Raw genomic sequence first — 22397 nt, forward strand, 5'->3', positions numbered from 1 at the left:
CTTAAATAAAAGGTCATTTTTAATAGAATAACTTCTTAATTAAAAGGTCATTTTTAATAAGATATAAAAAAAATATTTTTTCTTACATCCCCCCACTCAATGCAGATATTTTTGTTTTTCTTCATTCAAAGATTTGTCTGGAGATTTCTGTCTCCATCAAAGCAGAGTTGAGGTGAACAGAATTTTATTTGTGATTTTACACATCACAAATAGTTCTCATGATAACGATCATAAAGATCTCATGCAGACTACAACTCAGCCTGAAAAACAGTTAATGTATTCTGCAGTGGTGGAGGAGCTTTGTCAAATGTTTGTATTTCAGCTAATCTTTTTATTTGCCATGTCTAAAAGTTACAAATTGGGGGTGTATTCTTATTGCAATGAATTGCTGTAATGTTTAGAAAATTGAGCACTTAATGGGAATATGGCCCAAAGTTATAATACATAACATTTCTGCTCGAAAATGTCTGAAAACAACCAGACCTTTTTTGATATTTTGAAGAGTTGTTGACTTTCATTATCCCAAATTTTTCCAATAATGTTCAAACCAGAGAAATCAACAAGTGAACTCAAGGTAACACTTCCAACTACCATGATCTGAGGCTTCTTCACATCATTAGATAATGTATTTTGTTTTAACTGTTTTGATTGAGAGACCCCTAGTGGCAGAAATGACACACTGTGCATTCAAGACGCTACACAATATTTCAACATTTTAGTTAGTTTTAATTTGGTAGGTATATGCACTCTTGTTATTGGTACCCAAAGGTAATACCTGAGTTAAAGTAAAAACATAATAAAAATGTCACACTTGAGTAAAAGACTTAAAGGAACTGACTGTGATCTATGTGTTTTTTTACGTGTTTCCACCTGGCTTCCACCTGTAAATCAAAAGTTATATCTGTCAACCAGTGGTGTAGTGGTCCCTGGAGAAGTGGGTATACTCTCAATTTTTGCCCTTTTTTAATGCAGCCAAGAAAAACGCCCCGTTTTAGAAACAGTGACATGTAAGACTACTCTATTTAGTTTACCCAAAAATCCGTCAGTAGTATTTGCTCATTGTCACATAATCTCTGCTGCTTGATCTCAGGGAGGAAGGATTATGAAATTACTAAACCAATACTGGCCCACAGACTAGTGAGAGACAACTAGGCATTTTGTGTGAACTATTCCTTATTCCTTAGCTCTCCTTTGTCCTGACTCCTGGACTTCCCTTCCTCATAAACATCCTACATAAAGAACTCAATGTTAATATTCCTTAACATAGAAGTGTTGAAATATTTAATGTAAACTTAGACCAAACCTCTACAGCCTTGATCTGATTAGAAAACATAACTTTCTTTTGTTCTTTTATCTGCTTTTTATTGTTTTACATATATATAATAATGTTGAATAATGTCAAAAATCAGTGGATGTCTCTAGAAAACTCTGTCAGTTACCATTAACTTTAACTGGCTTGCATTAACTTTGTTTGCCACCTGGCTTGCTTAATATAGCTGACATGCCACAAAACAAGACATAGTTTAGTTATTTACAGACAAAATTCTACATTATTAAGAAGTTAAATCGCCGTTTAATATATTGCATGAAAAGTGGGATTTTCATCAGTAAGCGGCACTGTAGATTGTTGTTGAAGTTCAGGTTTACGACTGCACGCGGCAATTTGCAGGCAACACTGAAAACTGACGTAAATTGTCGGAAATTGACGTGGGCCTTGCTTGGCAGTTGTCTCCCCATGGTCCCCCTCCCACTGATTCTAGGGGAAGCTTTAACATGTAAATGAAAATGCTGTGAGTTATACAAATGCAAATCAGGGTAGCAGGGGGAGTTTTACCCCAGGTGACCTTTTTCTAAAAGGTATTAACTTCATTTTAAGAAAATCTCTGGTATAAATAGATCAGGCTCAGCCTAATTACAGACTCTTAAATTTGACCTTGAATTGATTTATTTAATGAAAGTATGCTAGATGAATTACTGTGTATGTCATTAGCAATGGCCAATGTTGTGTAAAAAAACACACACAAAATGATTTACTTATTTTTTCTCTCAAGTTAACAAGTTATGTGTGTGTGTATATGTACACTATCATTTATAATTTCCCAGTGTGACCAATAGTGACAGATCACCAGTGACTTTTCTTGTTTGAAAGTAGTGATTTCATCCAATAGTGAGTATTGAGGACATTCAAGCCAGCCCACACATCCTCTGGCCAGGCTTGGTTTCGCTGCTATTCACACGAAAATTAGGGAGATTTCCGGGGTGGGTTTGGTCAAATGGCTGTGATTGGCCTGATGGCTGTCAATCAATCTAACTTGACCAATGGGTTTTCTCACCGCACTGAGGTGCGCTCCATTTCAGTACGCTTGTACACCACGAGAGCGGGCAAACGGTTTAATACCATAGGAGTAAGTGGGGGGATGAAATCACCTTGTTGTTCACCGGTGTAACACTTCTGCATGCGCAGCAGGGGAGATTTAGAAGTGGATACACGCAATGCTGACTGAAAAATAAGTGGGTATACGCCGTATACCCACGTATACCCTGGACTACACCAGTGCTGTCAACTACTTCTAATCATACCAGTGCTGTTATATGTGTTGCGATTCAGATCCTGCCCCATAGTGATGGGTTATGCATCACTCTCTGGCTCTCACTCACAGAGATGGATGCTTCTTTTCCTTTTCTGGGGGAAGTTCACTGAAGACTCACCATCGTGGTGATCTTTCCTCATTACATTAGTGATTTTTTTTCTATATAAGTTGTCAGAGACAGTAACTACTACAAAACAATAGTGGAAGGCGACAATGACAATGTGAGTTAAAGTTTTTTGCTCGAAATTACATCACATAATGACAGCTGGTAAACTGCGGGAGCTGCCTGTTTTTTGGGTGGAAGTGTGATGAAGAGAAGAACTGTTAACTAACTTACCAATCATATGTATACACTGCTGTTTGCAGATTTTACGTGTCATTATGTCAATAATGGAAATAAAAATCTAAAATGTCAGAAATCTATTGTGCTTTCAAATTGTACTTGAATGCTGAAACAGCTCTCCTATAGGATGACGATATCAGCGGTGGCCCAAAGCCAATTTGAGTTTGAGTCCCCTGTACTATGTACATACCCCAGATATCCTGGGAGCTGGTACAATAAAGGAAGTGTTTAGTTTGAGGGTGAACATCTAGCAGAGATGTGGATTAGTGGAGCCACTCACAGCCTGAGAGAAAGCATTGTCTGAAGAGGTCGATGGTCGAAAAGGCAGTCCCTCAGCTGTGAACAGATTTATCAGTAGGTTGTTGATTCGAGGTCGAGGTTTGGTTAGACTGCTTTTGAATAGCAGTAGCATGTTTGACTTATGTGACTGGTTGAGCTTGCATTAGATCTTGTGACAGTAAAGAACAAGAAACTCTTAAATGGGGAGACACGAGAAAGAGATGTGTCACTTGTCAGTGGGAGTCGTACATATGAGTTGAGCTGCAGCAGCTGTGGTGTCCGGGGGTTTCAATTGTGGTTTCTGAGGGCTGGGTTTGTTTGATCAAGGTTGTTCTTCAAACTACACCTGAGCAGCCTTTGGCCTTCACAGATGACTTGATAAAAAATAGTACAGTTAGGAGAACACTTAACAATATCCTCTTTGTACCTATTGTGTTGAAAAGCTTCTGTTCTCGAGTGCTGCTTACTCTCACAGTAACATTGCAGGAAATGTGATTACATTTATGTGAAGTTTCAGATTCCTGTTTTTAGTCCTCACCACTTAACAGTGTGTCAGTTTGTTTTAATGGATAGCTGAAAAGAGACAAAGGGCGAGAGATGAAAACACATGCATATTTTGTGGCCATTATTTTATCTGTAAAGAAACTTAGAGTAAAGTAATTTAGCCAGTTTTAATGCTTTTCACATTGATTTTACATTCATTCAGCTTAGGTGGTCAAAATAGCTGGGGTGCTGCACCGCAAACTTTATAATGTAAGGAAACCTTGGTAATAGAGCTACAAATGTAACCTGTATCCTGAGGATACATCATGAACTGTTCAACACCTACCCCTATGTTTTGAGGGTCAAGGATTTCATTGATGCCATATACAACTCACCAAGTTCATATACACATTCAAGACATTGCAAGAGGTAATGGTGAATTTTATTACACTGTGAGATGGAAACTAGTGACATGTGACGGGAGTACCTGTTAAGTGACTGTATCTTTATCAGTTACGGTGCTCTCACTTACCAAATGGGTTCACAGATGGACATATCATCTGGCTCATCAACAGCGTCTGTGCCTGGTTTCCATTTTGACACACACACACACACACACACACACACACACACACACACACACACACACACTGTTAATACTTCTTTTAGTGTTTAAGCACAGCTTTTTGCAGAATTTGCATTTTGAGGGTGCATGTTTATCAATAACGGTAACTAAAGAGTTGGTGAAATGTTCAAGAGCCTGCTCTACATCCAGTATTTCAGCAGTATACTGTATATTACTTAATCAAAGTTGGTTAGAAAAGCCTGTGCATTAACATTTTTTATATTTCTTTCTCTAGATTTTGCCAAACCAGCACATTTGCATTTACATTTACGGCATATAGCAGATGCTTTTGTCCAAAGCAATTCAAAATAAGTACATTTGTCACAAGAAAGGGACCCCAACATATCACCGTTGATAAAGTAAGAAGGACTTCTAATGCAGGCCACAGGACAGTGGTCGCTTAGACCAAGAGGCAGTCATTTTCTCCCTCCTATTACACAGATTCAGATCTATCAGTGTGTTGACTTTGAGGGATCCTCATTGATCAGCTGTGCCAGATTGAGATTTGTGAACCAGTTTAGGTTGAAATCACCTAGAACCAGTATTTCTGAGTTAAAGCACTGAGCAAGCTAGTCTGCTAAATTATCAGTTGCACTGGAGATATCTGATGGTGGTCTGTATGCACCCACAATGATGATTGCAATATTACAGGATAAGTTAATTTTTTGGAGCAATGGATTCCAATCAATGAGGTGTAGTGACAGTTTTCAAAACAGTGACAGATATACCTGATTTTACATAAAGAGCCACATCGCCCCCTCTTCCATATTTGTCTGTTCTGTACAGTTGATAGAAAATAATCATGAATCATGAAAGCTCTACTTGAGTCAGAATTCTGTCAGAACCCAGATATCGGTATCCGTCTGTGATATGAGAATTTTCAATTAATCTCATTTAGATTGATTCCACAGACTTCTGATATTTAAATGTATCAAACCTATGGCCTGTCTACATTTAAAAGTATGTGGTAGTATGCATGTAAGTATTTTGAGTCGCCATTGGGCTTATTGGCAGAATGCAATTAGAGCAATGGATGGCAGGTTGTACAATGACTACATCTTTAGTTCTATAATTTGTACATGAATTAGACACGAGACGTAGAGAGATTAGACGTGATGTTTGCGATCAAGACAGGAATATTAAATGCTGGAGCAGATACTGATAGTGAAAGAGCAGGAGCCTCCTGGCTGTCATACCTTCATGCACTAAATGCCTCGGCGGAGTGTATTCACGTCAAAGCAGGTGTGACCCCATTGCAAGATGGTATCCAGTTTTATCTAAGGTCATATTGGGGCCAGTGGTAGCCTAATCCCCAAACTGGCAATGCCTACCCGTCCATCATTACCACCACTGAGGTGCACTTGAGCATGGCCCTCAACCCTGACTACTCCAGTGGCCGACTGATCAGACAGGTACTCTTTAGTCACTGTGTTGACAGGGTTGATAAATAAAGGATCAAGCTTTTGAAACTCTTCACACCATGCATGCAACTGACATTATATTACAAAGTCTGACCTAGCTTTTTAGATACTGTCATTTCCTTCTCATAATGTCACTGAATGGAGGGAGGGTGGACAAGGCAGTGTTACACAGATTGAAAAGTACTTAGAAAGCTATAGTTGTGTCCTTTGTTTGAACATTAGGGGTGTGACTAACTACAGCGTTTGAGAATAAAGAAGCTGCACGCCTCACATGCATGACTCTATCTGGACACTTCCTGACATTGTTGTACAGCTGTCTGCTATGGGAGAATACCTGGTTTGCTGTATCCAGCGATACCTCAAATAGATATAAAAGGTAGTTAAAGAAGTAGCTGCTGTAAGAGTTAAATGTTGCTGAGTGATGTTTGTTTTCCACGACAGCCTGTTGGAATGTTTGGCGGATGCCATAGCTGTCCTACCATCACTATTTTAACTCAGAACTGTTTTGCTGTCTGACAGTTCAGCCTTTTGCCAGTTTATTGCTAAAATATACAGTCTGTGTTTGTGTATTAAAGAGGCATTAAGCTAAGGCTCTGTAGACTTTATTGTCCATTGATTAGGTATATATTTTTTTTTTAAATAGACTAGTGCAGTGCCCGTAAGAAAAGTGTAGTCCTAAAAAAAAGTGGGAGGTTAAGTAGCTTTTTCATGGATGGCCAAATGAGGCTGTGTTTGAAGGTGGGACGTCAGGGATATTTAGGTTTGTTGTGAAATCCGATATTCCAGTGTATAATTGGCCATTTTTGATTCATTCATTCATTTTTTTATTTTGACATACTGTATTAACACAATGAACCTAAAATCACAAAAAAAAACCAACATAAAATCCGAGTAGAAAAAGTTAGATTTTTTACTGTGAAAACCACAAATATATTTAACAAACCATTTTTTTTTTAAACTTAAAATGCAAATAGAAATGGTTGTTTGCTAAATTTGTGCATACATAAACAAAAATGTACAAAGTTATATGTAACTATTTACATTTAAATGCAGGCAATGCTCAGGTCTGCCTGAGCTCCTTCCAGCTGAATGAAGAGCTGCAGTGCCTGCTCCACATTCAGCATCTCCTCATTGTGTCGACTCATTAAACAAAAAACCGACTCCACTACACACTAAACACACTACACCAAACACTACATAACACACTACACCAAACACTACATAACACACTAACTATACATTCCAAACACGCTAAATGTCACAAATCTCTCAACTCTCAATATCGCTGTCTATACACCGACCGTCGTTCGGCCTGTCAATCATCCGCCTAGGTCCCTCCCACAACTTCCTGTTCCTCAACAACCAAACTTGCTGCTCGGACACTTTCGTGACAAAAGCCCATTTTTACCGTTTCTTCCTGCACCAGACCCAAAGCAAACATGACGGCAATGTTCGCGAAAAAGCGTGGTGGACATTATTTACCCTAAGTCCGGTTTTGGACGTGCCGATGCGTCCGGTCCGTCGCCTCGGGATGTGGGCTGTGTAGCTAGCGGCTAGCAGCTAGCTGCTGGCTAGCGGCTAGCTACACACGAACATCCACAGATTCCGATTCCACTTTGTTGTCCGCGCGTCTCCGGATCTCCTCAGACCCGAACAGACTCGGTCCGGACTCGTTTAATCTCATTAATCCACAACAGTCAGTTTAGATGCTCAGAACAGAACGGGACCGAACCGCCTGCAAAATCCCGGTCCAGCTCGCGCCGCTGCAGGTATAAATCCGCTTGTTTCTTCAGGTATGTCGTGGGCTTGAGCCCTGCAGTGATTGGCTCTGGTGCGCACTTGGCCACGCTGTGCAGTGATTGGCTCTGGTGCGCACGTGACTGTGGTGGCTCTGGTGGACAATGCTTGGTGGAATTTGTAAAGCATTTATGAAATAATTTATTCACGGTATCATTGCAGTCCAAACAAATGCTTAGATGCACACCACTGAACCACGCAGCAGCCATGTTTAAAGTCTCGGGTCAGTGTGATCCTTATCCGCAGAGATATTTGACCAATAGACACATACACACACACACACAGACAGAGATTCCTTGTATTTATAGATAGATTTTAAAAATTATGAAAATTATTTGACGTGTCTCCTCCGTTTTGCAGCACCTCCTCCCTTCTTATAAATTCTGAACAGTCCGTCAGTAAAATTGAAGGAAAAATGTAGCAATATTCCTGGATATTAGAAGAGCTCAACTCAATAACTATATACTTGCAGTCAATGATTGGAATATTACATGTACACAATATATGCATTAGTGTTTAACCTAATTGCATTATATATTTCTAATATTGGTATGTGATATATTTAACTGAGCTTTCTATGGGTGCTGGTGGCGGCACTTGATGCGCTGCAGAGCCAGTGGAAGTTGCAGTTTGGCATTATTTTGACATGATAACTCTAATAATTGTGTGTCTAATGTTGAGTTTTAACCTGTAAGGTGTGCAGAGACTCTTTGGGTGATGTGCAATTTTAAATCATTGTAGTTAAAGCTTTGAATTAAATGTGAAGTTGTTCGAATTTGGGAGAAAATATGTTTCCCCACAAATAATTTAGAATGAAGTTTTGTTGTGTCCGAATGACAGGGTTGCTCTGTGGTAAACCTTTCACCTCAATGTTCACACTGTGATCTCAACAGGCTGAGATTAATCCGGACCATCATAATAATTATCGCTGCATGTGTTTAATTGGAGAAAATCAGCTTGCACATTTTCCAGTCTTAATGTTGGTATATTTTCTTAATTCTTTCAAGCCAGCAACACCTCATAAAACCCCCCTGTTGTACTCTCAGTGCAAGGGAGGGAAACTGTTGAGCTTTCTCTCCCTGCAGGAGAAGTATGTCCTTTCTGTGGACTCCTTCTGATGTGAAATGATGACAGTGCCAAAATGCAAAAAATCCACTGTTTCAACAACAGCCTCAAGGACACTTAAGTGGTTTTTTATAAAGTGATAAATTGCCCCTCAGGTGATTATCAACAGAGCACGCTGAACTGCCGAGCTTAGTTTAGATCTACAAGGGGTAGCTGATAAATCCATGGCCTGAGGTAGGAGGAGATGAGTAAATACAGCTCTTGTTCTGTGAGCGCAAACTCTTGAGTGATTATGAAGAAAAAGTTCATAACTTTTGTGTATCTGTTTTGGGGTAATTGAAAATTGCAAGTCAGCACCGTCTGAGACAACACTCCAGCCCCCTCAAGCTGATTGTGGTGATGGCTGCCATCCAAGAATGCTAATTTAAACATCCCCCGCCTACTTCACCTGACTTGACACCCACAGACTACTACTGTTTCCTCAAGATGAAGAAGGAGCTCAGTGACACTAATGATGATGTTATTCCCGCTGTGGACCACTTTCTGGAAGTCCAAGACATTGACTTTGACAAAGAAAGGATCTGTTTGCTCTGTGGGCTCTAACTGTGTAAATGTAGGGTGGGACTATGTCGAAAATAATTGCGCTAGGTTTTCTGAAATTAGCTCTGTCTGCCTAAGGTCATGAACTCATCAGTCTTCCCATGTACAGCACTTCCGATTGGAGTGGTCCATGCTTAGTCATTCAGCATTTTTAAACATGTGGACAATTGTTCTACCACAAATTACACGTCTTTCTCTCAAAGGTTATGGACATTGGACTCAGCCTATACATGTCCTTCACGCAAGAATCTTCACATGTGTATGCTGTTGTTTGACTGCAGTCTTTCTTTCTTTGCAGCATGTTTATTTCGCTTCAACCTGCTGTCGCTGGTTTACTTCCTGTACCTGCTGCTGCTGCCCTGGTTCCTGTCTCCCAATAAACACACCATCAGAGGTAAGACCGTTTTTTACTGCATTTTTTCCTTTCCTTTTCCTTGTGCTTTGACTTGTAATGAACAGTCTCACCTACAATTTGAGTGTCTATGTTGTGTTTTGCTGAAAGATGAGAAGGAGACTGACAGCTGCTACTTGACAGATTTTCCCCAGGGCAATATTTGCTCTTCTCACCAGTTCTGCCTCCCTTTTGATATAGCTGACATGGGGGTACTGAATAAAAAAAATAGATGTTGGTGGTTGATGGAGTCTATCAAACAGCAGGAATTCACCTATGTTCTCTTTGAAGATTTTTCAGTTTGTATGTTATTGCTTTGAAGTGGAAGATTTCTCAGGAAAGGCTGAACAAAGGTTAGAAGGATCACACCAGTGTTGATCTGAACTGATTTGGCAACTCCTTGCTAATGAGTCCAGGACAAGGCGTGTTTCAATTTGAAGAGAATTCAGTGTCTGGGTAGTAGTAAACTGGCAAAAAGGGGATTTGAATCTATCACTACACTATAATCTTCATGTAATGTGTCAGATCTAAATAAGTATATGAAATGATAATTTTTCGATTGAAGTCTACAGTAAGAAGTGTGTCAATTAATCTTTTCACAGGGCAATTTGAAAAGTGTGAGGTTAGTTGGGATGATGGAGCAGAAATTAGTTACGTAGTAAAATATAAGAGAAGACTGAACTAATGAACTAATGCTGATGGTAGAGGGACAATCATCAAGATATTCTGATGTTTGAAACATTCATCTCTTCTTCGTAGATACATCTGCACTTAAAGGGATGAAGAACTTACCAGTGTTACATGTGAATGCAAAGCATGTGTATTCTGTTGAAGTTCATTTTTCTGCTTTATATGTGTACACACTGCCTCTCCTGTTTTACTTTGGTTTATTTAATCTGTCTTCTATGTAAGATTATATATCTGTGTGTGTGAGTAGTTTCCACTGACATTTTCCACAGTGTTGGAATGAAAAAACTTCTCCATCACCAACTGACAGCGTCGTGCTGCTAGTAGGGCAAAAGTCAGATTTTTAGCTTTCTTCTCTAGTCCGGCTTTCTGTCTCCATCTGACACTCTTCTGATCTGGTCATACAGGATGTGTAGAGATGCTTTTATTTTGGTGGGAGAATAATTAAACAGAGAGAGTGAGAGGGGAACAGAGAGCAAGGGGGGAGTACCCATAATGGAAAACCCACTGGCCTGCCAAGACCCTGACATGTGCGCACACACACACACACACACACACACACACACACACACACAGCTGTATAAGCTGAGTATGAAAAAAAAAATTAGTGACTAATAGGAAGCAGAACTCTTCTAAAAGGAGACAGTTTAAATCAAAGCTGGATTACGACTGGCCTGTGTTCAAATATTCAATTGGACTCTTCATGTACAAGAATGCTCTACTAAGTAATCCTTTTGGAGGAGGATTTCGATCTTTCTTCTGTCAGTTTGAGCTGATTTAGAAGCTCTTTAGAACTTTAGTTTAAGAGCATCATTTCTCTGCAACTGGTTGTCTGTATGGTCCCCAGAGGAGAATTCTCCATAACTCAGTGATATGTTGATGTTGTTTTGCAGCACCACCCCTTTAGAATGTATTTTCAGGTTAAAAATGCCCTTGTATCTGCTAAAGAAAAAACATAATAAAGAGAAATAACTGGTACCATTGTTGGGGTGAAACCTTACTCCCTTTCGTTCTGATTGCAGTTTATTAACTTTTCTGAAGACTTCCTGATTCTGACTTTTAAAGCAACATCAAGTAGAAGTTTGTGTATTTTTCAATTTGGCACATCCTTCCTCACATTTCCTTTATAATAGTATGTAAACTTCCGATACAACTGTATGTGACTAACGACCAGTATTTGTTAACAACCTAGTTGCTGCGCATTTTGGACCAATTGTAGACGTGCTAATGAGGACTGAGTGATGCCTGTTAAGAGGGAGTAACAACTGTCTAAATGAGAAAAGATTGAGGTGTGTACTAGAAGTTCTACATGTTTGGCTGTTAGAATGATTTTCATTTTAGCAATGTTCTCAACAGAAAGAAGCAGGACTGGACTGGTTTAATAATGTGAGGTTCCGAAGTTCAGATGTTGGTCAAACAGTATGCCCTATACAAAGATTCTTAAAGGTATATGATGATTGACCTCCATACTAAAATAATCACGGCCGATCACAAGGCCCTAGGGTTTATCAGAATTGAGATGGAGGAAGTCATGTAACATCCGATTTGTAACATAAGCTAGATAAATATGAAGGATGGTAAGGTTGTTAAGGTTAGACAAGGTTAAGGAGTACCTCTCAAACCATCCAATTCCAATTGTTGTCAAGCTATAGTAGTAGGTGTATATTTCTCAATGTCTGAAGTGATGAGGATCAAACCACTATATTTTAAATTGGGATGTGCTACAACAATTTACCTTTTTTATAATGAAATGAAGCGCAGCTTTACATGTGTGATGACATTGTTCATTATTTGCACTTTACTCAATTTGATACTTTGCACAGTACTGTATTTTTTACTGTGCACTGTTTTACTGTGCAAAGTTTGGGCTAGCAGGCAGGCGAGGTAAAAACAACATATTTGATAACCCATTAGACAACAGCTAATGTTAGAATTCTCACACAATAGTGAAGGCATAAATTCATTAAAGCATGGTGGTAAAATGCACATGTCTCAGTATCTTTATACAAAGTGTTGCTGCATAGAATGGATGTGATCAGCAGGTAGTTTGTTTCTGAAGATTTCAAAATGAATCAACTTTCCTTTCACTGTTTCCAGACTGTATGAATGTATTTTGGAGTGTAGTGTCAGTGAGTTCTTGATGATTCATGAGTTAATAAAGCAAAGTGTGAAGTGTTTCTTTTGAAGTATAGAGAGTCTTACAGGTTTGCTCTGTTTGTATGGGTTTCTGCCTGGTGCACCCCATTGACTGTATAAAATAGTGGACAGAGACACTGTGATGTCACCCATAGGTTTCTGAAGAGCCAGAAGGAAGCTCAAAGTTGGTAGTACTGGCCGTCGCCATCTTGACAGTGCCTGACACCGCCTAACTCCCAGCTAATCAAAGACTTGCATATAGGTGGAGTGTGGGTGGAGCTGAAGCGAACCTAGTAAAACTAGTTTTCTCTTTGTAATCTCTTAGCTTCTTCTCTTTTCCCATCTCCCGTCTGTATGAAGTATTTATAGATTTCTCCTCCATTCAGCAGTCAAATAAGAGAGTTAGAGTGCAATACAGTGCATTTCAGCACCTCTGTGGCGAGAGTTGAGATAAATCCAGTTTTGAATCCCAAAAGTTTGAAAAACACACTCTGCACTCTCCTCAGCTGAGCTCGCCGGCTCCAACTGCTATCTGCCACCCATGTCATTAACAGACTCGCTTGTTAATCCAAAACAACCAGCCTCTGTCGCTTCTCTATTGGTCCAGTTAATCACACAGAAAACCATATAATGTGTCTGATTTCAGAACAAAAAACACCAAAAAACATCAACACCACCAGTATGGCAGAGATATTAGTGACTGGAATTAGCCGAGGGGAAGCTGAGTAGACGGCTGATGGGTATCTGTTACTCAAAGTGGCCACACCCCTAATTGTACACAAGTTTAAGCCTTAATGTGATTTAAATGAGTGAGTTATATAAAAATTTGACCCCTTACAGTTGTCATGAAGAGATAAATTAAGTGAAGGGAGCAGAACTACCTTTTGTACCAGACTGTAAACATGTTTTATTTCTACTGTAAAGTTTGGCATTTTATCATGAGCACTTATGGGGATTAACTCACTTTTGGATCAAGCATCAAGTGGCCATTAGAGGAACTGCAGTTTTTGGTACTTCTGCATTGGCTTCAATTATAAGAGCTGGAATTGGCGCCTGGTGCACCCACAGTTTAGTTCCCTACGCAGCTCTGGTTAATTAGAGACTCAAAATTGCCCATATGTGAATAGTAATGTGAATAGTTGTATTACTGTCTTTGTCTTTGATTGGCTAGTGACTGTCTATGTTGGATGAGTGGATGAACTGTAGATGATTGTGAATAGTTCACTGAGAAATAAGTTGGAATGATTGTTCTTGTTCTAAATCTGAGCTGTGATTGGTTTGAAGACTGTCTCAGCTGTGCTGGCTGCCACTTGCTTTTTGCAGCTCAGCTCCATGAGGTTCTAAATGAGAATTTCCTGGATCCACAAAATTACAAGAAAAGGACATGCAGTGGTGTCACAAGAGCTCCGTCCATGTTTTTCTACAGGCTGTGGTCACACCTGGGTCACCCCCTCCTTTCCCAAAGGAGAAAAGAATTGTTATATGACCAGCTTGCAAAGACAAATGCATGACTACAACAAAAACAGGACCACACACAATTTTAAATCAGGAAAACCAACTTGAAGCTGCTGTACAGTCTTGTCCCACTAAGAGTTGCTCAAGTTGAAAACCACCAAATGCACACACACACACATACAAGCAGCTGTGTGTGACGGTGATTTCCAGCCAGAGAGGGCTGGGCTGGAAAGACAAACAGTGGCAGGGGAAGCTGAACCACTGTGACCCCACATTCTGTCTGCAGGAAGCATCAGCTCAGAGTCAATTATAAAAATATTTGTATTTTTTGTTGTTGGTATGATTTGTCTCCTTCACCTGTAGCCACTGCTGATTTACCTTAAACAATTAGTCAATACTGTTTTTATTCAATCACAAACATACGTTGATTAATACTGAAATTCCTTACGGCATCAAAAGTAAAAGAAATAGTTTAGGATGTCCTTTCAGTCACAGTCCCCGTCAAAGTGGACTAAATCAACTGACACACACAACTACATGATTAAATGTCCAGGTTATTTTTCTGTCATCTTCTTGTCTGTCATTAAGAGACTTTATTTAGCTGTCTTGTCCAATGTGTAGTTTATGTATGCTAATTACGTAGAAGTAACACTCCTGTCTCTACTTTAAAAGCCAGTTGTGTTTATTACGCGACCATTCACCACGAGCCGAGCAAGTTAGAAGGTCATCTGAATGTATCTGTATTATAAACGCTAAAACATCCTCTGCTTCTGGCAAACCAAGCTCCATTCTAAAAGCAGGTGTTCTATAGAAGGGCCTTTTTCTCACAAAAAAAAATAAAGTTAAAATTTTTTAAGGGTTTTTTGATTTGCTTTGTTCTACAGGCACAATCGGCGAACATGTCACTTACTCAGTAACATCATTAACTAACCTGTATTTCACTGACGTCCCCGAAATCGAGTATCGTACATGCTGTAATTGTTACTCGTCACACACTAACCTAAAAAACACTTTAGAACACAGAACATCAAAAATGATGAACTTTTATCCTTAAAGTTTGAATGATATTTTACAAAAGAAACAACGGCTTGCAATTTAAATGTATACATTTCAAACCTTACCTGCCACTATGTGAGAGAGAAATGGGCACTTGGCGATTAACGTCTGGGTTACACTAGCCGTTGCAAATCCACAGAAGAAGGAAAAAATATGTTATCTGTGGGGCGCTGTAAAAGCAAGTTTTTTATTAAAAGAGCACCATCAAACAGCTACATAAAAGAACACAATAATATAACAGCCCAGATAACTACACAAAGCAAAAAATGACACCAACAAAATGCAAGCCTTGGTTTCTGCCGTCGCAGCATCTATAGCATGCACCATAGCAAACCATCATACGTAACAGCCACACAATTTTCTGGTGAAACTGGAAGTAATCTTCATAAAAACTAAAGACCACATACATTCACAGTAAAAAAAAAAGGGGGGGGGAAGCAAAAAGACGAAATTTCTAGAACAGTCAATAAAACGTGAATGCAAGAATGCTGGAACACTTGCTAAAAGAATCAAAGAAGAACTGGCGATGAGAGGGAGCACACAGAATTCATACACAAGGGAGGGCGGGATGATGGAACACAGGTGAAGCGCATCAGGGCGGGGCAGACAATCACAGGGTTGGGAAACACAAGGACAGTACAGATATCTGGAACAAGAGGAGAGTTAGACATCACAATAAAACAGGTAACAGAAAAAAGGAATTCAGTTCATAGTGGAAGACCTTGAGTGGAGGGCCAGACCATCTGGCCTGGTTGAGAGATGGGGGGCCAGAAGCGACATCAATCTGCTGCTGCAATCTGGAATAAGAGGTGCCCGCCAGCAGGAATGACGATGAGTCTCGCTCAACATGCGACACCATCAGCGGATGAGAGACAGAGCTAAGGGGACCTCTAGCTCTGTCTCCAGGTCTGGAAACAGAGGTAGCTGTTAGCCATACACACTCAGGAAGGGAGTGAGACCAGAGGCTGAGCAAGACATGATGAGGGACAGGAACATTGTTATATGCTTGCCTAACCTGATCTTCTGTGCCCACTGTGACAGCCCCTGCAAAACCAGATGACATTGAAGCAGTTAAAAATAATGCCCGCCTAGCCTGCCTTGTGTTTACCGACTTAGCTGATCGAATATATGCTCCAGACCAATATCATGGCACTGGTAGTGACCACTAGGGCTGTTAAAGGCATTCCTTAAATCAAGTTTAGTGAATATCTTATTGCCTTAGCATTCAAGCTTTTTCAAAGTGTTGAAAGGGAGGCGGTACCTGTTCTTGATGGTGATCTCATTGAGACCACGGTAGTCGATGCAGGGTCGGAGTGTCTTGTCCTTTTTTGCCGCAAAGAAGAAGCCGGCTCCTGCTGGAGAGGAAGAGGGACCAATAACTCCCACATCAAGAGAGGCAGAAATGTCAGTGAGGAAGAAGATCTCGAGTTCAGTTTTGACAATGTTTTATCATTTTTGACCAGTGCATGTTAAAAATGAATCAGCAACTAAACCGGGGAGTCTTTCTTCAAGGCATAACAGACTTGATCTACTTTCAACTTGGTAAATGGTGAAATGGTGAAGAATTGCTGTGTGATAGTAAACTGATTACCTTTGGGTCGGACATTTGACGCCTACAATGCCACATGTGTGTATCAGGCTGTAAAGGGATTGAAAAAATCTAAAATTACAAGCTTTGTGAATAACTAATCAAAATGAGTCACACATGCCAATATTTGCATCAACCATTTAAAAATATTTAATCACAATTGGATTTTGGTAAATGAGTGAATCAATGAATAAATGGACATTCTAAAATTAAGGAGGTGATACTTAAGCTTCAAGTGTTCCGATGGTTAGAAATCCCTTGCTGCACAAAACGGTGCTCCTGTCAAAAGAACGTGAAGCCCCTCTCCAGGGTGTTTTGGTATTTTTATGATCTTTCCTGTGTTCAAATTTGATCAAATAAGTTAGTTTTATGCTTAAGCTTAAATGAGGATAAACGTTCTCTAAAAGTGGATGGAACACGGTAGAATCTGGGACTTGTATGTTACCCACCAAGCTTGGCCTGTGGTGTTAAAGCCTGGCGTGGCTCCTTTGAGAACAGGGCAGTTTGTAGTGAGTGGAGAGCGACGGTCGGTGGCTCAGCTCAGAGCAGACAAATAAACGTGTTATTTCGGCAGCCCTAGTGTGTATTCTTAAAGCTTTTCCGAAGTGACAGTTTGTTGGAGTTAATTGTTGAGCCAGATGTGTTTATATGTATACCACTGTTGCTACAGTGCGGCTGTCATTCACAAATGTTTCAGAGTTTGCTGTGAAACTATTTATGAGGCTGCTGAAAGCCTTCGTCACTGCGGATCTGCTGACAGACTGTAAAAGGTTTCATCACAACTTTATTTATGATCACACTACACATACACACATTGCCCTATAAAACATTGAACCACCAACAGGTGGAAGTTGGAGACATTAAGATAAAAGGAACAAGCTTGATGTGACTTTTAGCATTCCCAGCTGACTTAATAATGTAGGATTCCTTAAACGAATAAGAACAGAGGAATGTAGCTCTGACATACTGTACAACAGCAAGCTCAGGACTGACACCTGCAGTTCATGATATGTATTAAGGTGTCATTTCAACTGGCTGCTCGAGATGGTCATGTTTAGGAGTTTGTTCACCACTTTTCAAAAAAATGTTTGCTGCTAGGTGTGGACCATCAGGCTTTGACTACTTAGTCAGTGATCAGCTACCTTCAAAACTACATTTTCTACCAAATCTGCTGTGGATACCCATCCTTGGGATGGTGAAATGGTTTTAGTTTGGGCAAGGCATAATTTAACTGTTGTGGTATCATATCATTATGGTATGTTCATATCATGCAGTCGTTCAGAGGAAAAAGTGAGTGAACCCTTAAATTACAGGGAAAAACTGGATGGACGGAAATGCTATAGATATCGCCTGTACAGAAGAGAACAACAAAATCATAAAGAATACAGATTTTATTGACAAAATATCTGACACATTTTATAAAATATATGTTTAGAACGTAGATCCAGGATGACGACTGAGCAGGCCATGGCATCGCCAAGTGGTGCCTGAGCCACACTCCACTGCAGTGACCTGAAAGGACCTTATGCAATAAAAGTTAGAATATATAATGATTTAAAAGACTTGTTTAAAATAGTTGGTCATAAAATACTGTGATTATAATATTATATATATATATTTTTATTCTATTTTTTAGAACCTATTTTTTTCTGCCATTTTCTTTGGCACGCACGCACACATACATACACACACACTCACTGTGTATATTGTACTTCGTATTTCTTTACTTCCTATTTTAACTAAATGTAACTATTATCTGCACCTGTTTTTTTTGTCATCAGTCACCTGTTTGGGTACATTCCACAGGTAAACAGGTTTGTAACAGGTGATATGATCATGATTTGGTATGAAAGGTGAATCCTTGACAGGTTCAGTTGTTGGGCTCAGGAACACTTGGTAGCATCACAACCTTTTGGGAGTCTGTTGTATGTCAGTGTTTGTATGAAACTGAGCTCTATTCATTTGACTGCACACTGACTTGTGTTTCCTTTGGGCTGATCTCCATTCTCTCTTTTTGTCTCTTGTCTCCTCCAGGTCACACAGGACGGTTCATCAAAGTGGTATTCTGTACCAGTCTACTTTTTGTACTGGCTCATATCTGCTTCCAGACAGTACTATACACATATCCTCCTCTCAACATCGTCATAGGTGATAATTGTTCACAATGGGACACGATAACAAGACATATAGGACTCTCCAGGTATGTAAACTAGTGTCTGTCTAGTTAAGTGAGGCATGCCTCATCATTGTCATTGATGGTTGGATGCTGATTGAGAGACAAAGGGTTAATAAAAATAGTAGTTTGTCCATACAGATAGAATAGGAATCACAGCATTATTGTTTGCTACCTAACAGTTTAATCTGAGAAAAAATATTTGTCAAAACATTTTGGAAATATTCTCAAATCTTATCAATTGCATCTGCATGCATAGGAAATGTATGACCTCCCTTGACCTTTCTTCACATATGCATGTGTGTCTCATAGGCTTCCCTTGGACAATATTTGGAGTGTGTTACGCCTTCTATGTCCTGACCTGGGTGTGTGTTTGGTGGCCTTGGTAACAGTCATCCTCTGCAGCAGATTGGTCAGGAACAGAGAAATGGTAGCTGCTGCCAACATTACATCGGTGAGTCATTTTGTGCCCGTCTGTGTGTGTTTGAAAGGAGGGATGGCTGAACTTGGCACTGTGTTGACACAGTGTTTTATACATGAACAGTCTCTCTTTCAGACACTTCATGAGCTTTCCTCAAGGGCCACCTTCAGGGACAAAAAGGCATCATGACAATACAGACAATACTACATCACTTAGTTTTAGAAATAAAGACTGGGAAAGTTTACATCATCATAATTCGGGGCATATATGTTAACAAGTGTGATGACACCTGAGCGTACTTCCACACACTAATATAAATCTTCCACCTCGGGTATGAACGAAAAATGTATTTAATAAGAATGCAGACGCCCCTACAGCTGCTGCTGCCCCTCCCCAAATCTTACCCAGTGTCTCATATTCTTTATTATTCAAGTGTGTTCCTTGCAGAAAACACAGATCTATCCTGCTTCTCTTCAAGTATGTTAGTATTTGTTTTCTCTTCACTGGGTTATGTATGCCATTAACATTCCATGATAAGAACCGATAGGTGTTTATTGAGTGTGGTATTGAATGCAGATTAATTCCATATTTCCTCCACAGGAATAATAATGTTTAGAGATGATTGCAGATGTAGTTTTGTTTGGTTTGGATTTGTGTCTTGTGTTGAAGGGGCTGTGTTTGTGTTTGTCTGTCTGTGCTTCTTTTATCTACTGGAATGCTCTTTTTTTTCGCTGAGGTCTATACAGTTGGTATGTATGTGTTGTGCTACTAGATAATGGTGGGTTGGCTGCTTGTAAACTTGGTAAATGATCTGTAGTAAATATTCCTGAAAACCCTAACGTCTAACGAGCATTATCTTTTCTTTAATGCAATTGGATTCTCTCCAATGTTTGTGTCATATTTTATAATGAAGTGGGTTCTCCAAGCCAACTCCTCACCTCTGTCTAACTGGATACTTTGACACAGAGCAGTAGAGTCATGTTTTGTAAGAGGTGGCTGACTTTGTGTGATATTTCTGTCTCGGTAATAAGAAACGTAAGATCTTTGCCACCTGTTACCGCATATCATGACTGTGTGTTTTCCTGGCACTTCTCGATACTGTGTGTTTACAGGGATATTGGATTACTCAGTGCGTATGTGTGTGTATGTATTTATATTTGTTGGTATTGACACGATTAGGAGGAGGGGTTTCTATTATTATTATAAGTCAGACCAGTGTCATAACTATGTGATGGAACCTGATATCCTGAGTACTCATCTGCAAGTTTTTAACACTGAAGAGCGACAACATGCTGTAAATCAGTGTCATTAAATCTGTGTTAGGAGCCGTCTTACGAGCAGATTGATGGAGGCCGTTCTCTGTGTTGTAGCGGAGGAAAGAACAGAGATGATTTGGACGAAGGTGGGCTGCTTCTTGCTGAGGGGACAGTTTGTTCAGGTGCACTTTCAGCCAATGGGAGAAGGTGTTAAACCGGGCCTTGCTCGTGCAAGGAGGTCCTGTTAGGCTTTGGTCTACATACAGGCCACCCTTTGTTAGAACCATGTGGTTAGGTCCCAACAAATCTGACCTACATAGAAATACATCCTTGCACTGTCACTGCATCTTCCTGTCTGTAACTGTGGGAAACCTCCATCATCATAATTTCATGTGTGAGTGTACTATACGTAAGTAACTTTGTGTTGGTCTCTTTCCACCTCAGCTACAAGATTATCTAACAGACAAAACCACAGATGAGGAGGTGGAAGAGGAGGAGGAAGAGGCATCAGTAGATGAAGACGAAGATGAAGACGAAGATGAAGAGGAGAGGTCGTTACCTCGTGACCCTAAAGAGGAGGTATCCACAGCAACCAGAGCCAAGCTGCTGGCTGAGCGTCTGAAGGCCACAGCCCTGAAAGGTCTGAGGGACCTGGGAAGGATCTTGGCCATCGGCCTGCTGGCTTTGGCTGGTAGGATCTGTGTAATAATGTTATGTCTTCAAGTTTACACACAGTGTCTCAACACCGGAAGAATAAGTGTGAGCACAGTCCAGACAGCGGTGTCTGGTTCACACGGGGTTATCCATCTACTCTGATTTATTTTGTCATTCTGTTTAAATGAGTCATTCAAAAACTGATTTATATCCAGAGACAGTGTTCACACAGCACTATTCTGAAATGAGGACAGTGCATAAAGAAACATGTTGCCTTAGCTCTCAAACTGGAGGAGATGTGTATCATTACTACAGCAGCCTGCTGCTGTGTAGCTCTCACAGTCATTTAAAATATTGCTACTGATACGTCACCAATATCTATTTGATCTATTGTTTTCGACCACCATATAATTATTACAGAAGTTGCAGCCATAAAACCCACATACACCCGCTAACATCTAGCTGTGTGTGCATGTGAATAAAAGTTATCATGTGTTTATTGTTGATATCTTTCATGTCTCTGTCAAGCAGTGCTTGACCATCGTTCAGATAGCACTGGTTCCTGCTTTTTCTGGTCTGAGTCTAGTCAGCTGCCTGATCAGTGCAGTGCTGTGCATGTACAACTCTCAGAGAAAAGACAGAAGTGAAATGTCTCACTCAACAGCAACTTCCTTGAAAACAAATATAATATTGCATATATATGGGCTTGCTGTGGTTCAGGAGGTAGAGCAGACATCAGCCAATTGGAAGGTTGGTGGTGCGATTCCGATTGTGTATTGATTGTTTGTCTCTGACCTGTGTTCCTTTTTCCTCCCAGGCATCACACTACCCTCTGCCTTCTCAGCCCTCTACTTCCTGCTTTTCATCAGCGTGTGCACGTGGTGGGCATGCCACCTTCCTATCAGTCACCTTGGTTTCAATGCACTGTGTGTAATGGTGGGCTTCTTCACTTCTGGTCACCTGGTGTGTTTGTACTTGTACCAGAGCCTGCTGGCCCAGGCCCTGTTCCCCCCACACAGCATGTGGGCCAGGTAAGACTATAGTTTACTGTACATAAAACTAGAGAAAGTTTAAATAAAAGTTATTTCATAAATATTTTAGCAAGTCAGAGTTTGCCCACAATGCACATTTTTTGTTTGTAAGCAGACTGTGGCAGAGGGGCATCAGCCTAGAGGTAAATGATTAGTTCTATAAAAATGCCTTTGGCAACAGCCCTGTCGCTACGATAACATGTTGGCAGTTAATGTCTCTGCCAACCACTGACATTTTCACACCATATTGATATTCCTATCACGTTAACATGACATCTTTATGACTTGACGTTCATATATAGAGGCGGAGGTGATGGCTGTGGAGTTACAGTAGAGAGGGCTGCC

General features: G+C 40.2%; 1 protein-coding gene across 2 annotated transcripts in view; it reads left to right on the forward strand.

The window, feature by feature from the left end:
* The window catches only part of piezo1 (piezo type mechanosensitive ion channel component 1 (Er blood group)), a 99673-nt gene that overhangs the window by 21267 nt on the left and 56009 nt on the right, over positions 1-22397 (forward strand). For both annotated transcript variants that reach the window (XM_030441523.1, XM_030441522.1), the window contains exons 2-6: positions 9503-9598; positions 18552-18717; positions 19003-19144; positions 20812-21058; positions 21839-22052. In XM_030441523.1, the coding sequence (XP_030297383.1) occupies positions 9503-9598; positions 18552-18717; positions 19003-19144; positions 20812-21058; positions 21839-22052 (865 nt within the window). The remainder of the gene's footprint in view (positions 1-9502; positions 9599-18551; positions 18718-19002; positions 19145-20811; positions 21059-21838; positions 22053-22397) is intronic.

This window comes from Sparus aurata, chromosome 15, assembly GCF_900880675.1.
Source record: "Sparus aurata chromosome 15, fSpaAur1.1, whole genome shotgun sequence".
Taxonomy (NCBI): domain Eukaryota; kingdom Metazoa; phylum Chordata; class Actinopteri; order Spariformes; family Sparidae; genus Sparus; species Sparus aurata.